The sequence below is a fragment of the Microtus ochrogaster genome, linkage group LG3 (assembly GCF_000317375.1).
Source record: "Microtus ochrogaster isolate Prairie Vole_2 linkage group LG3, MicOch1.0, whole genome shotgun sequence".
NCBI lineage: Eukaryota > Metazoa > Chordata > Mammalia > Rodentia > Cricetidae > Microtus > Microtus ochrogaster.
In genome coordinates this window covers 27,709,453-27,725,141 of record NC_022029.1, presented here as the reverse complement: position 1 = coordinate 27,725,141, position 15,689 = coordinate 27,709,453, and the positions used below count along the sequence as shown (strand labels likewise).

The 15,689-nt window shown below is 39.6% G+C and overlaps 1 protein-coding gene across 1 annotated transcript in view; it reads right to left on the bottom strand.

The window, feature by feature from the left end:
• The window catches only part of LOC102002775 (zinc finger protein 2 homolog), a 32,676-nt gene extending 17,306 nt beyond the window's left edge, over positions 1 to 15,370 (bottom strand). The window contains exons 1-4 of the mRNA XM_005360672.3: positions 15,210 to 15,370; positions 13,460 to 13,592; positions 5,711 to 5,808; positions 276 to 402 (exon numbers count right to left, since the gene is read on the bottom strand). Of these exons, the coding sequence (XP_005360729.2) occupies positions 276 to 402; positions 5,711 to 5,731 (148 nt within the window). The 5' untranslated portion in view covers positions 5,732 to 5,808; positions 13,460 to 13,592; positions 15,210 to 15,370. The remainder of the gene's footprint in view (positions 1 to 275; positions 403 to 5,710; positions 5,809 to 13,459; positions 13,593 to 15,209) is intronic.
• Between the last annotated feature and the right edge of the window lie 319 nt (positions 15,371 to 15,689).

Here is a 15,689-nt window from a genome sequence, read left to right as displayed (position 1 = left end):
ATCCCAGCACTCGGGAGGCAGAGGCAGGTGGATCTCTGTGAGTTCGAGGCCAGCCTGGTCTACAAGAGCTAGTGCCAGGACAGGCTTCAAAGCTACAGAGAAACCCTGTCTTGAAAAAACTAAAAAAACAAAACAAAAAACAAAAAAAGACACGGGCATGCTCGCTAAATTAACCACATGTTCAATTCAAGGATCTAAATCACAACACTACACACACAAACTGGGAACAGTTGCTCTCTGACTGAATAAGCAATGGGAACAGGTTGTGTTTTTACCTATGGACATAAGGTTCAAAAGTGTCTCCCCCATCACATCTCTGTAGAGTGTCTTTTGACTGGAATCCAACAAAGCCCACTCTCCTGAGGTGAATTTCACAGCCACATCCTCGAAGGTCACAGACTCCTGAAACAAAGCACATATTATATGGTTACCTGTAACTGTGGGCTGACGCTATACAGAATCACTGAGCACTGCAGATTCTGAGGACACTTCTAAGTGATGATGTCAATAAAGGTTAATTCCGAAACACCTGTAGAATGCTATCTTGAGTTCTTATTGTAAGAAAGGCAGATGCACAGTCTCCGTTACGATTCTGCTGCTGAGATGAGAGCCCATGATCAAGGCGGCTATTATAAAAGACATCATCTAATCTGGACTTCTTTACCCTTTTAGAGGTTGGTCCATGATTACAACGACAGGAAGCAGACAGGCATGGAGCTAGAAGAGTGCCTGCATGTTTTACTCCTGGAAAAGGCAGCAGACAAAAAGACAGACAGAATGCCAGGAATGAGCTTTTAAACCTCAAAGAACACCCCCAGTGACATACCTCCTAGACTGAGACAAAATTTCCTAATAGTTTTCAATGAGTTTCACTAAGAACTAAGGTTTCAAATACATGAGCCTATGGGGCGAGGCACACACACACACACACACACACACACACACACACACACACACACACACTTGAGATGAAGCCCTTTGTGAACTATATAGGGTTTACATTAGTGGAAGGAGTGATCTGAGAAACTACACAACTACACTATTCGTGATTGTGTGTGATGTGACCAGCCCCTCCACTGTTGTGCCTTTAATGGACTGTACCTTCAGTTCTGCTTTAAGTCACATTACCCAGAGTCATTTATGACAACTGGATGAGAAGCCCAATACAAGAAGTAGATTTTTTTAAAAACTTGAACCCTTGTTGTAAGTAAAACTAACAGGTCCTCTGTTGGCATTAGAACTTGTTGTGGAGGGAACATGGAAGAACTGGCAAGAAAACTCTCTTTAGACAAAAACAAAACAACCCGAGAACACATAGAATGCAAAACTGAATGAATCAGTCAGGGAGACACTTATAGGACAAAACTGCTAAAAATAAATGCCTACAGCAGAGACAAGAGTCAGGAAGGTTCAGTGGGAATTGAGGATTTAGTCAGGAACTAGAGGAAGAGCCATTCCTGTGTTATTGAATTCAAGAATATAACTTCATTCTTCTGTACATCAGAGAGCTTGAAATGAACTTGAAAGCAAAGATTGTCAAGTCCTTGGTAGAAGAAAAGAATACAAGCAAGTTAAAATTTTCAACAAGGAGAACTGCTATCAGAGATAACAAGATTAATAGTCATTGGGACAAGTGTAGAGCAGACAGCTGAGCACATGGAACTCCATTGGCATGGTCTCTTCACACAGCCCTCTCTGAACAATGAACTTAGGGATCTGTGGGTATCCTTCACAGAAGAATTATCTTTGGTGTGCTGTGTCTATGTCTGCTTTTAAAATAGCAACAAGTTACTTCTTTTAGTTATGCCTCAGTAACTCCTCATTGCCTTCAAATACCTTTGGAAAACATAGGATAATATGGGAAACAAGCTGATTTGAAATGAAGTAGTTTGAGGTGTATGTGCAATAGAGCAAACTGTTCTCTGGGGAATCCTCAAGAAGAATTTTTCTTTTAATGTTTTCACAACTTCCTCTTCTAAATAAGTGGGCCTGCACAGTTCTATGGTGTAGAAGGTCTTTCTGTCTATGTGTTGCATTCATTGATGAATAAAGGAACTGCTTTGGGCCTATATCAGAGCTATAGGGGAACACAGCTAGGTGGGGAAAACTAAACAGAATGCTGGGAGGAAGAAGGCAGAGTCAGAGAGAGATGCCATGGAGCCACCAGAGTCAGACATGCCAAATCTTTGCAGGTAAGCCACTGTCACGTGGCCATGTACAGATTAATAGAAATGGGTTGAATTAATATAAGAGTTAGCCAGCAAGAAGCTAGAGTGAATGGGCCAAGCAGTTATTTAATTAATATAGTTTCTATGTGATTATTTCGGGTGTAAGCTAGCCAGGCAGCCGGGAACCACAAGCAACCTCTCTCCAACAGTACTAAACTCAGATGACTATGGGAAATGCATGCTCAGTTAACAAGGCTTACCAAATGTAATCCTATTGGTTCAAACATAGAATCTTTTTGCATGCTGTGTCTAGTTAGGACTTAACTATTATCCATTTTTCTCAGGTTCACCACCTAAAGATACCATTGCTGCCAAATGACAGGAAATAATTTTAAGAACATGACACATCCCCAAGAGGTGGAATTAGTGGGTTTTGGTCTTTTGGTGGGTTACGGACACTTGTCATTGCAAGCTGTTATCAGTTATAGTCAGGGAGGAAACTAAACAATGGAGGTAAGATTAAGAAATTTCTCTCTTTCTTTCTTTCTTTCTTTCTTTCTTTCTTTCTTTCTTTCCTTCTTTCTTTCTTTCCTTCTTTCCTTCTTTCTTTCATCCATCCTTCTTTCTCTCCTATCTAGTGAAAAAATAAGGAGGCAGGGAATATAGGAATGACAGAATAAAAGGGTAGATTATTGAGTCTACTTTTATGCTTAAAAGAAACTACTAGTCTCAAATATTTTACACTGGTATGGATTTCAGTATATCTATACAAATTTAAGGTTATTTTTGTTATAATATACTGTACATATGCTTCTACTCTTCTTTAAGGTATTGTAGTATGCAGCTCATTTTGAAATGTAATGTGGTGTGGGAGAATTGTCTGTATTCTGTCAATCATATTTTAAATAAAAGTTGATTGGCCAGGCAGGAAGTATAGGCGGGTCAACCACACAGGAAGTAGAGGTGGGGTGATGAGAACAGGAGTATTCTGGGAAGCAGGAAGCTCCCTCCGCAGTTTTGCCCAGACCACTGAAGAAGCAAGATATGAACTACCCTGCTGAGAAAGGTACTGAGCCATGTGGCTAAAATAGATAAGAATAATGGGTTAATATAATCTACAAGAGCTAATAAGTAGCCTGAGCTAATGGGCCAATCAGTATTATAACTTATGGAGATCTCTGTGTGGTTTTCTTTGGGGCTTGCCGGCTGTGGGGAACTGGGCAGGACATAAACGCCAACAAGCAGGCCCCTTCATGTAATGTAAAGTATAAAGTCCTTGAAAGCTATTATTACAAACTGTTTAGGATTATTAAGAAATGCAGGTTAGTCGGGTGGTGGTGGCGCATGCCTTTAATCCCAGCACTTGGGAGGCAGAGGCAGGTAGATCTCTGTGAGTTCGAGGCCAGCCTGGTCTACAAGAGTTAGTTCCAGAACAGGCTCCAAAGCTACAGAGAAACCTTGTCTCGAAAAAACCGAAATAGAAAAAAAAAAAAGAAATGCAGGTTAATAGTTATTCATCTATAACAATGAAACATTTAGTCATGTTAGGTATGTTTTCAGGGTTAAACAGAGATATATTTTAGATAGATAGGTGGTCTTCAAACACTTCAGAGATCTACAGAATATGGCATTTAAGATGTTTTAAAAACATAAGGCTTTTCATAATAAAAATAAACTGGATATTATGAATGTAATTCTTATCTGTATAGTATACAGTTTAACTCAGAGTTAAAACCTCTCCTTTTTTATTTTAAACAAAAAGGGGAAGTATTGGGGGTATCTGATCATACAATATGTGAAGATGTGTCTCTCTGTTCTTCCTTACCTGCCTCAGGCACTTCGGATTGGTTTAATAAAGAGCTGAATGGCAAAGAGCTAGGCAGAAGATAGGTCAAACTTTCGGGCAGAGACAGGAACTCTGGGAAGAATCTGAGGGGCGGGGCATTCACCAATCAGATGCAGAGGAAGTCAGACATACATACTGAGGAAAGGTAATGAGCCACATGGCAGAATGTAATTAATATAAACAGATTAATTTTAAGAGCTAGTTGGGAACAAACCTAAGCTAATGCCAAGCGTTCATAATTAATAAGTCTCTGTGTCATAACTTGGGAGCTGGTGCTCCAAAGAAAGACCAGCTAAAGGCACAGGTACACATCAAAATCCCACTCAGCAGAAAAGAAAACCAAAATGGAATTTGCAGGGAAAGGGATGTAACTGGAAATGTAATTACAACGAACCATGTAACCTATGCAAGCAAAGTTAAATGCTGTCTGTATCTCCTTTATATGGTTCTATGTCTGATCTGTTACCCATATGTTTCAAAACTGGATGAGTATCTATAGAGACCATGGAAAAGAAACATTTCATGAGATCTGTGGGTGGTGCAGGGGCAGCAGAATGCGTGGGATGTGTAGATAGTGTGGTGAATATAGGACTGAAGAGGAGAAAACAAGCATGGGAATGGGAGGAGGAGTTTAGTTTAGTATCAAGGCTTAGTTATAAAGTGATTTCCAGCCAGTCGTTTGTTACACAAGTATCTCTGCATAAAAAAAAAAAAAAGATAATCCAGCAGGGAGGTAAAGCCTGTCATCCCAGAATATATGAGGCAGAGGAGGAGGATGTATGAGTTCAAGGCTAGCCTAGTGTGTACCAGGAGTTCCTGTGTTATACAGGGAAACCCTGTCACCAAAAGCAAAATGAAATAGAGAAATGACAATAAATATTACACATAAATTAAAAGGAAAATCAATGTAAATGCACACAAAAGTGTAATAAATATATTATAAATGTAAAGCACACTGAAGTCAACTACACAGCACAATCTAGACTCTGCATCACCAATCCAGAGGCCCAGCAAGATCTATGTTCAGACAAGTTCATCCAAAGACTCAGTTAAGAGTGCTAGGGATTACAAAGAAGCAGCTTCACAAGGACAGTGGCTCAAGGCTGCCTGCAGGGTGCGCACTTCAAGAGCACAATGGCATAGCACTGCTGTCTCAGACTTCACCTCCACTGGGCTGCATAGCACCAGGGGAAACTTCAGGGGCTAGCGAGAAAGGCCTCCAAAACAGCTAGTGTTGCAAATCACATGCTAGGTCTCAAACCCTGGACAAATTGCTAAAGTGTCTATTAACATATCAAAGAGAATGCTGGCTGCCAGTCCACCTGTTACAGTGTCCTCCGGACTGGCATACCCCACTCCTACCCAACCCAGTGATTAGGCTGGGTTTTCCTTTCCCCAGCTTCTCTGATTCTGTATAATTCAGTCATTTTGGCTACTCTGGTATCTTGGCCTTTCTGCCTCTTGGCCACTTGATACCCTGATCTCCTTCCTCTCTTCTATTTGTTTCTTGCTTTCCCTACTCTCTCTCCTAACATGATCTAGTTAATTCTGGATCACTCCAGATGCCCCTGGTCTGTCTGTCTGTCTGTCTGTCTCTCACCATCTCCTCTACCATATATGGGAGCAGTCATGTTCTCTTCTATTTTTCATTCACCCGCCCCCATCCCCGGATTTCAGAAGCTCAGGGCACACTCACCATTCTGTGCATCTGATACATCTAGGTGTCCACCCGAAGATGCCAGAAGTCAGCAGAACACAGTCACCCAAAACAGGTGCTCAGGAGAATACCCTTTTCTAAGAAAAAGAAAACAAAATATAAAGCTCTAAGTACAATCCAACACAGCAACAATATATAGGGCTTGATAGGGAACCTCAGATATTAGAGATGAGGTCTCTCATTTCATTTTCAATATATTCATTCTCTGCCAATATACTTAAAACACACCAACGAGGGAATACAATTACTCACCGGATGGACAAAATAGACATACATGGCAGGAGTATTCCAACTGGATTCTGAGTTATGAAAAGCATCTCTTAAATTTCAGAAAAGGTTTTCTTTTCCCAAGGTCATAAAGAAAACCTCCAGTCACTAAATTACACCCAAACCTCAGGATCTCACAGACTGCTAAAAGTAAAATAAAATAAAAATTCACAATGGCCATTCTTTAGTGATGATACAAAGATACTAAGTCACTTAACCTTGGGACCTCATCCTGGCTGGTATTGCTTCCAGGGCCATGAATAACTCCTTCAACACCACAATAGTCATTAGACAAATAATGTCACTCACACGAACATTAAGACTTATTTCATTTCATGTGTATGAATTTTTTTTTTTTCTTATTGCAGGTACCTCAGTGTACTTCATATGTGTTTGGTGTCAAGGGAAGCCAGAAGACATTACATTCCCTGAAAGTGGAGTCATAGACTGTGTGAGTGGATTCTGAGAATCAAACATGGCTCTCTGGAAAAGAAATCTGTGCTCTTAACTGCTGACCCATCTCTCCATCCCTTATTCTCATTAAGATTTTAACAGAAATAAACAGTAAAATTCACCAATACTTTCTTTAGGTGTCTATCAAATTGGGTCTCAAAACATGACCATCATAGATGCTCTTCATATGAGAGGGAGTGTGTGTTTTGGGCCAATTTTAGCAATAATGTGTGTGCACACACTTACACACACACACACACACACACACACACACACACACACACCAATTGAAAGAACAACAAAAACAAATTAAAAAGAATTAACAGGGCTGGTTAGATGGCTCAGAGGTTAAGAGCACTGGTTGCTCTTCCAGAGGTCCTGAGTTCAATTCTCAGCAACCACACAGTGGCTCACATCTGTAATGAGGTTTGGTGCCCTCTTCTGGCATGCAGGTATACATGCAGGAGAAACATTGCATACATGATAAATAAATAAATCAACAAACACTGCTGGTTGATATCAATGGTCTGAATTCCCCGAATAAAAACACACAAACTAACAGGATGGATGTGGAAACAGGGTCTGTCTGCTGCTTCCAGGAAATGCACCTCAACATCAAGGATAGACATCACCTCCAGGAAAAGTGATAGAACAGATTATTCCAAGAAAATGGATCCAAAAGTAAGCCAATGTAGCCATTTTATTTTATTTTTCAATATTTATTTATTTATTTATTTATTTATTTATTTATTTATTTATTTATTATGTATACAATATTCTGTCTGTGTGTATGCCTGCAGGCCAGAAGAGGGCACCAGACCCCATTACAGATGGTTGTGAGCCACCATGTGGTTGCTGGGAATTGAACTCAGGACCTTTGGAAGAGCAGGCAATGCTCTTAACCTCTGAGCCATCTCTCCAGCCCTTCAGTGTAGCCATTTTAATATCTGACAAAATAGACTTCAAACTAAAACTAATCAGAAGATACAGGAAAGGACACCATATACTCAAAGGGCATTTCTATTCTTAACATCTATTTCCCAAAAATAAGGGCATCCAAGTTTGCTTAAACAAGCAAACAGAAACAAACACTGCTACAGCTTAATTGACCTATTGACACTCACACAATAACAGTGAGAGACTTCACTATTCCACTCCCAGCAATACACAGATCATCCACATAAAGCTAAGCAGAGAAATGCTGGATCTAACTCACAGTATAAACTAAATGAACTAAAGAAATACAAAACATCTCACCCAAATTCAAAAGAATATACCTTATACTCGAGACCCCATGGAACTCTGCAAAATGATCACATATTTAGGCACAGAGCAAGTCTACTGAGAAACAACAAAACTGAAATACAATCCTGCATTTTATCTAAGCATCATGAAGTGAAACTGAGTATCAACAAGAGAAACCACAGAAAACTTTACTCCATGGGATGTGAACAACTAACTACAGAAATAAACAATTATACGGATAAAATTATACAATTTACACTAATTAAAAAATGTCAAGACAGAATTCATAAATGAAAGACTCTCTAGAATTGCATGAATACACAAAATGCACAAACTTAGGGAAGGCAATGATGACATTTCTAAGATGCACGTTCATCACACAAATTGCCTACATACAAAAAAAAAATCAAACAGATCTCAAGAATAACTTAACAACACACTTGGAATATCAAGAAGAAATCACACTCAAAATGAGTAGAAGATAATATGTAATCAAAATCAGAGCTGAAATCAATAAAATACAACCAACAAACAATACAAACATCAGTAAAATAAAGAGTTTTCTCACTGAAAAAAAAATGAGATTGGCAGACCCCTGTCCAAATTAACTAAAAAGCACAGAGAAGAACCATATTAACACAATTAAAAATGAAAAGGTATTCAAGAAATATCTGATAAAATCCAACAACTCTTCATTGGGGTGGGAGATCCTTCTGTCTATGTGTTGCTTTTATTGGTTAATGAATAAAGAAATGGCTTTGAGCCTATAGCAGAGCAGGACAGAACAGAGCTAGGTGGGGAAAACTAAACTGAATGCTGGGAAAAGGCAGAGTAAGGAGAAGCCATGTAATCCTGCTGAATAAAGATGCCAGAACTCTACCCGGTAAACCACAGCCTCATAGCAATACACAGATTAATAGAAATGGGTTAAATTAAGATGTAAGAGTTAGCCAATAAGAAGCTAAGCTAATGGGCCAAGCAGTGATTTAATTAATACAGTTGCTGTGTGATTATTTCAAGAGCCTGGGCAGCCTGCTACTACACTTCATGATAAAAATCCAGGAGAAATTAGAGATTCAAGGGGCATGCTCAACATAATAAAGGCAGTTTACAATGATCCCAGGAGCAACAACTTAGATGAAAGAAAGACAATTCTACAACCCAAAACAAGACAAGGTTGTTCACTCTCTCTACACCTATATTATGTGGTCCACTTTTTTTAATAACTTATTTTATGTGCATTGGTGTGAGTGTGTCAGATCCCCTGGAATAAAGTTCCAGACAGTTGTGAGCTGCCATTGGGTGCTGGGAACTGAACCTGGGTTCTCTGGAAGAACAACCAGTGCTGTCAAGCACTGAGCCGTCTTTCCAGTTCATGGTCCATTTTTTCTTTTAACTATGTTGTTTGAGTTCCTGATATTTAGTTGACTTATTTTTAATTTGATATATATTCCAGCCACAAATCCACATATGTATACCTTACAAAGATTTTCTGTGGAATGCCTCTCCTCTGAGTTCCTTTCCTTTGCTGTCCAGAAACTTTTCAGTACGAGGTGACTTCAGTAGAATCTTGCAAAACAGGATAAATATATATGCATATAGCCAGTGGGGATAGTACTGATTATGTGATGTGAATGAACAAGGAGGAAATACTGGAGGCTGAAGGTTTAAATATGGATGAAAGCAGTATAGAGAAAAGTAGGGTTAGGAAGTGGGTTAAAGAAAGCTACATATGTATTTTAAAAGCCTTCTGAAACACCACTAGCTTGTAAGCTACTTAAAAATACCTTTATGGGGGAAGAGCAGAGCATCACTATGAAGTCCTGGCTCTCCTGGAACTCTGTCTTTCTGTGTAGACCAGATTTTGAACTCTGCATGTAGGAGAGCAGTCTAACCACAAACCCACAAAGCTCTGAGTAAGCCACTATCACCACACATTAGAGAAAAAGCTGGTGCCAAAATCCACGAGTGACTAAATAAAATGTCAGTGTCAGGCACACATCACTGGTCAGAGAGGGTTCCAAGGCACAAAACGATATAGCCTATTGTTGTTGCTGTTGGTAGCCCAGAAAAGGAAGATGATAAAATCCTATTGCTAAAGACACAACACTTGTGGATTGCACGACACAGAGAAATCAACCACGAGCTGACCAGGAATGTCCCAGTTGCCCATCGGTCATAGTGTTGAAATATACTATGAAACCAGGGTATCCTGAGGTAAACCGGAATGCCACAAAATAGATGCCAGGCAAGATATGCCAATAGTAAAGAATATTGATGATGCTAAGCAACTATTGCCAGTTAATTTCAGGCCTGTTCCACAGAAGGGAAAACATACCTGGTACTTTAACAGAGTCAAAACCCATGGCTAGGGAAGTCATAAGTTCTCAGAGAGAACCTACTCTTGTTTTTCTAAGTGGTCGTGTTGACACATTGCCTTCTAAATATTTGTGATTCATCCATAGATTTCTGCTGCTCACAACCTGGCTCAGAGAAGCTCCTTATTGTAGTAATGGTAGTTTATACAGAGATGCATTGCAATTTAAATTGTAAAAACAAGCAACCGTGACTATTGAGCATAGATGTGACAATTCTATCTGACCCCTAACCCTGAAAGCTCAGAAAACATTGCAAAAAGGGGAGCAGAAGTGTGAAATGCTGGGGTCTGCATGTGACTATTGAGCATAGATGTGACAATTCTATCTGACCCCTAACCCTGAAAGCTCAGAAAACATTGCAAAAAGGGGAGCAGAAGTGTGAAATGCTGGGGTCTGCATGTGACACAGCTGCTGCATACCTGAATTCACAACTGCTGTGGCCACACTCATAAGATCTCCATGTGATCCTGGCTGTGAAAAACTCCAGCAATGCACGGAGGTGGACTTTGAAGCCCCAGCCCTTACTAAGATGCTAGTTTTGGTTGATGGATTCTAGGGAAGGGAGAGTCACTGTTCTTTAGGAATGTGGCCCCAAGCACACCGTAAATAAGGGCTGCAATAATTAGACTTAGTGGGGGTATAAGTACATTATTTAAAAAAAAATAGGAGCTGTCTCAATACTCCGATTTATCTAACACTAGCGTAACCTCTGTTATTCTAAGAATAGTTCCTCGTTTCTTTACGCTTTACACCACTTTTGCAGGTGCTAGGATTTCAATCATGAGCCACTATGATTAGCAACACCTAATACTTTTCTTCCCTTCGATCACAGTCTCATAACTGTTCTACACAATCCCTACTATGAAGCTATTACAAACTAGTTTGTAAGCTTTTATGTATAACACCTTTATTGCAAGAAACTAGGTTTTGCTTAATTTTCTTTAAGCATTACTTTAATTAAAGCAATATTAATTTCAGAAGAGGAAAATGTCTGCTGAGTCGTCCGTCTCTCTTGGGCAAATGATTTCAGGAGGGAAGGATTACATACAAACACAACCCAGGAAGCTGCATCAACTTCCTCATTCCCATGTCCCTTCCCATGTCCTATGAAGGGTCCCAGACAGCTTGCTCCCAGTGCACAGCAGGAAAATCAGTGTCATTTGCTGTCTGTGCTCATGACCAGTGCTGTCTGCTGAGATCAGACCCTGGTCTCTTTCCACCACAACACAGCTCAGCTTCTACACAGGATTCAACCCCAGTGGCAGTGATGAAGCTTCATGAATATCCATGCACCTCAGTGGACATTTGAAACAGGGAAGTAACAGCACCTCTGACTGTCTAAAGACACAGAAAACCTGGATATTCCTGATTCAAGATCCTAATGCCAAACTCAATACAGTTGATTGATATCCTTAAAAGGGATAAGGGTAGAGGAATAATGGGATTGAGGGAATCCCTAGGTCTGTGCAGACACAGAACAGAAATGGGCCTGCTATGCAAACACAAGGGTGTGGAATGAGGTGAACACATTTGTGGTTTTTTACACCTCATGCTTCAACTTATCCATTTTCTAATGATTTTTAATGAAAATATAATTTAACTGCTGTATACTTTACTAAACCTTGACAGTGAATGATTTTAAATAAACTTAAGACTTGATTTTTAATTAGAGATATGATTATCTACTGGAAACTCTAAGCAATTATTTTGAAGAAATGTACTGCCTGGGGTTTATGTTTTAAGGATATTAATTACTTAAGGAAGTCTGAGATCACAGGGATGAGTCATTTGCTCAATCTTTACATTTTAGGAATCACGGAGACTACAGGATCATCTCTGAGGTGAGGGCCTTGTTGACAATAATGAAATATTGTCATACAAGTTACTATGTCTTAAAAGAAACAAGAACATTTTAGACTTCTTATAGCCTCAGATCTGAGCTTATGACTAACTTAATAACATATTGACTAATGGTTTATCTAACTACAATAAAAAGGAAGCTTTAATTATACTATGAACTAAAAGAAATTTAGGCCAACCTGGAAGTTTTAATTAAAAGATCACTTAATTATAAGCCGAATTGTAGAATGGAAACTATATAAAAACACAAGTACAAGAAAACACTACATATACACACGTATCTCCAAGATCATTTTAAAGACAAAGATATTGTAATATTTTTCAGTTGTAGCTTAGGGTATTGTTTAGATCTTAGATCATATTTTATTAGTATTACCCATCCTGACTCGAAAGCCTGTCTTTTAGAAAACATAGTTATAATCTGAGTAGAACACCTTGATGGCAAAGACGTGGATAGAGCCTAATCTCATAATTATTAAGGTTTAAGTACACAGAACAGACATCAGCTTTCTATTTAAATTATTTTTTTCCTGTTAATTTAAATTGGACAAGACCAGAACTTGGAAAAACCTGTCATTTAAAAGAGGAGTCTTACTTTTTATGAGTTAAAATTTATCTTAGAAATATTAATTATTGTTAGCTTAATACTTAAGAGCATAGACAATTTTATTTAGTTAGAAACAACTGATTTCTAGTCGATTTGATACTACATAATTTAATAACTGCCTAAGACAAATATGAACATTGCAGTTTTCTAGACGATCAATGGATAAAAGACACAGGGGGAAAGAGAATACCCTTATTGAGAAGCAGCTCAATTTCACAGTATTCTACAATGCATTTATCGAACTCAAAATCCAGCGCTTTAGATCACGTCAGTCAAAACACTGAGCAGAATGGGATTGGTCTTCAAGAAGCCAACCCCAGCTAAGCAGGTATCAGCAACTGGTGACTGGGGGGGGGGGTGTAGAGTTATTTTTCTTCTGGAATGTGACCACTAGTAGTTTGTCCATTCCCTGTGGATGGCCACATACACTTGGACAGCACTAAGTGAACTCATGAGTTATAGAAAACAAAGAAAAAGAGGAAAGAAGGAAGGAAGGGAGGGAGGTAAAGAGAGAAGAAAGAAGAAAGGAAGGAAAGAAGGAAGGGAAAGGAAGAAAGGAACAAATAAAGGCAGACAACAAAAACACACAAAATTAAGATTCAGGTATGCTTAGGGTGTACAGGCTAAATATGATTAACATATATCACTTATATGTAGGAAATTCCAAGTAATAAAAATATATTTAAAAGTTTTGCTCCACTTTTTAATAACAAAACAACAAAACAGATGTCCACAGAGCTAGAAAACAGTTAAGCAGGTGAAAAGCTTGCCCTGCAACCCCAAAGACCTCAAACCCTATTGAGGATGTGTGCAAAAGTGAATACATACTCACCATTAGTGAGAGTTTAACATGCTGGAATTAATAAGCAAGTCAACGTGTGCCTGCCTCAAAAGTAAGAAATCAAAATAGCATCTCACCAAGACAAACCTCTCTGGGCTTCTCCTGAAAAGAGTCCACACACTACAACAGATACATGCACACGCATGGTGATTGTTGCTCTAGTCCCAGTTGGTGAAAAAGGAATCAGAGTGGATCTTCATCAGGTGATGTCTGGAAAATGGAGATGCGGCACATAAATATAATGATTTCCACTCAGCAATGAAGAAAACGGAAATGAAATTCCCAGCAGATGAGTGGTAATGGAAATGTAACCAGAGCCCACAAAGTAAGGCACAGTGATGCAAGACTTTCATCTCAGAATGCATGAAGCAGAGAAGGGAGATCTCTGAGTTCAAGGTTAGGCTAGTCAACAAAAGGAGATCTGTAGTGTTAAGAGTGGCAGGGCTGCGTCCCCAGCACCCCGGCCGCCTGGCTAGCTTATACCCCAAAATAATTACACGGACACTGTATTCTTTTAAACACAATGTTCAAATAAAAACATTTTCTCTACTAGGCAGAAAGCACACTCATCTTTCTCTCAGATGAAAATTCTGAAGCTTCCCAAATGGTCAGAAATTACACTACCGACATAAACCAACTATCCAGAGGCAAAGGGAAAGAGATGAAATATTATTTTTTCCCAAGGACTGAAAATGTGGAAATAACTTGCTAGAAAATTGACACTCGTTAGGTGGGGTAGTGGTGGCGCACACCTTTAATCCCAGGGACAGGAGAATCTCTGTGAGTTCGAGGCCAGCCTGGTCTAAAAGAGCTTGTTCCTGGACAGGCTCCAAAGCTACAGAGAAACCCTATCTTGAAAAACCAAAAAAAAAAAAAAAAAAAAAAAAAAAAAAAAAAAACAAAAAAAAAAAAAAAAAAAAAAAAAAAAAAAAAAAAAAAAGATAAAAAAGAAAATTGACACTCGCAATCCCTTCTGTTTAAAGCAGCTTACAGCAAACATACAATGCCAATTCCATAAAGCTCTTTCCGAGTTTCACTGGCCTTTTCTGCAAAGTTGGAAAAAAATGTTTCAAAATTCCAAAATTCTTAAAAGATCACTGCAAAACAAAAATGAAGCAAATTGAAATTTCTCTCTTCAGACTGGTAATTCTGGCCATCCGCAGTTAGGAGAACAATTAAAAATTCTCACAGTTATCATTTTAAAAAATGGAAGAAAAGGACAAATAGCATGCAGGATGAGATAGGTGTTAAGGCGGTTTGGTGGGAAACTTCTCTAATAGCAAAAAGCATGGGAAACAATTTAAGGGAGACCAGATGGGAGAGGAAAGGGAAGAGGAGACGAAAGAACTCCAAGGAGATATCGTGCAAAAAACAAAAACAACAACAACAAAAAACAAACAAACAAACAAAAAAAAAACAACCGAAAGAACAGACAAACAAAACGTAAATCAGCCCAAACAGAAGCACAAGAGAAGGGAAACTTTAAGGACCAAGCAGGTCCCTACACAGCGCAGTCTGGACACAGCATCACCAACCTCCCGCGCAGCAAAATCTGTGTAGGCGCAGGTTCTCTGTAAGGGCTCACCCAAGAGTGCTGTGATTGCGATGAAGCAACTTCACCCAGACAGAAGAGCGTGGGACGCGAGGCCCTAGGCTGCCTGCGGGGTGCACACTTCAAGCACAGGTGGGCACAGGCATTGCTGAGCCAGACTCCGCCTTCCACTGGACTGACTGCACAGCACCGGGGAAACTCCAGGTCACTTAACTCCAAAGCAGCTAGAGTCCCACACCCGCCCCCAGGATTCCAGCAGCCCAAAGCGCACTCACCATTCCGTGCATCTGAGGTGGCCAGGTGTCCTCCCAAAGAGGACTGCACTCAGCAGAAAACAGGGTCACCCAAATCAGGTCTTCCCAAGGATCCCGTATATTAAGCAAAGCGTAAAAAAGAAAGGCTTCCTGGACTCTCGCTCTGACTATCCGTGCTCCTCATTGGACAGTTTTTTCTTTTAGTAATATGGTCCCTGATTGGCGAACTGTACGCCAGCCGCTCTGTCACCGTTAAGTGCTAAACACTTTAGAAAAGAGTCTGGCGAAAGATCTACTGCCAGTATTTTTAAGGGAGGCAGAGTTTTGTAGTGACCCTGATTCAAACCAAACAAATATGACAGACATGGTGGTAAGCATTTTTTTTTCCTTGACGGGAGTTCGCTTTGTCGATCCCCTTGCCTCTGCCTCCCAAATGCTGGGATTAAAGGCGTTCCCCACGAAGCCCAACGAGTGGCAGGCATTTTTAATCCCTGAAATGTT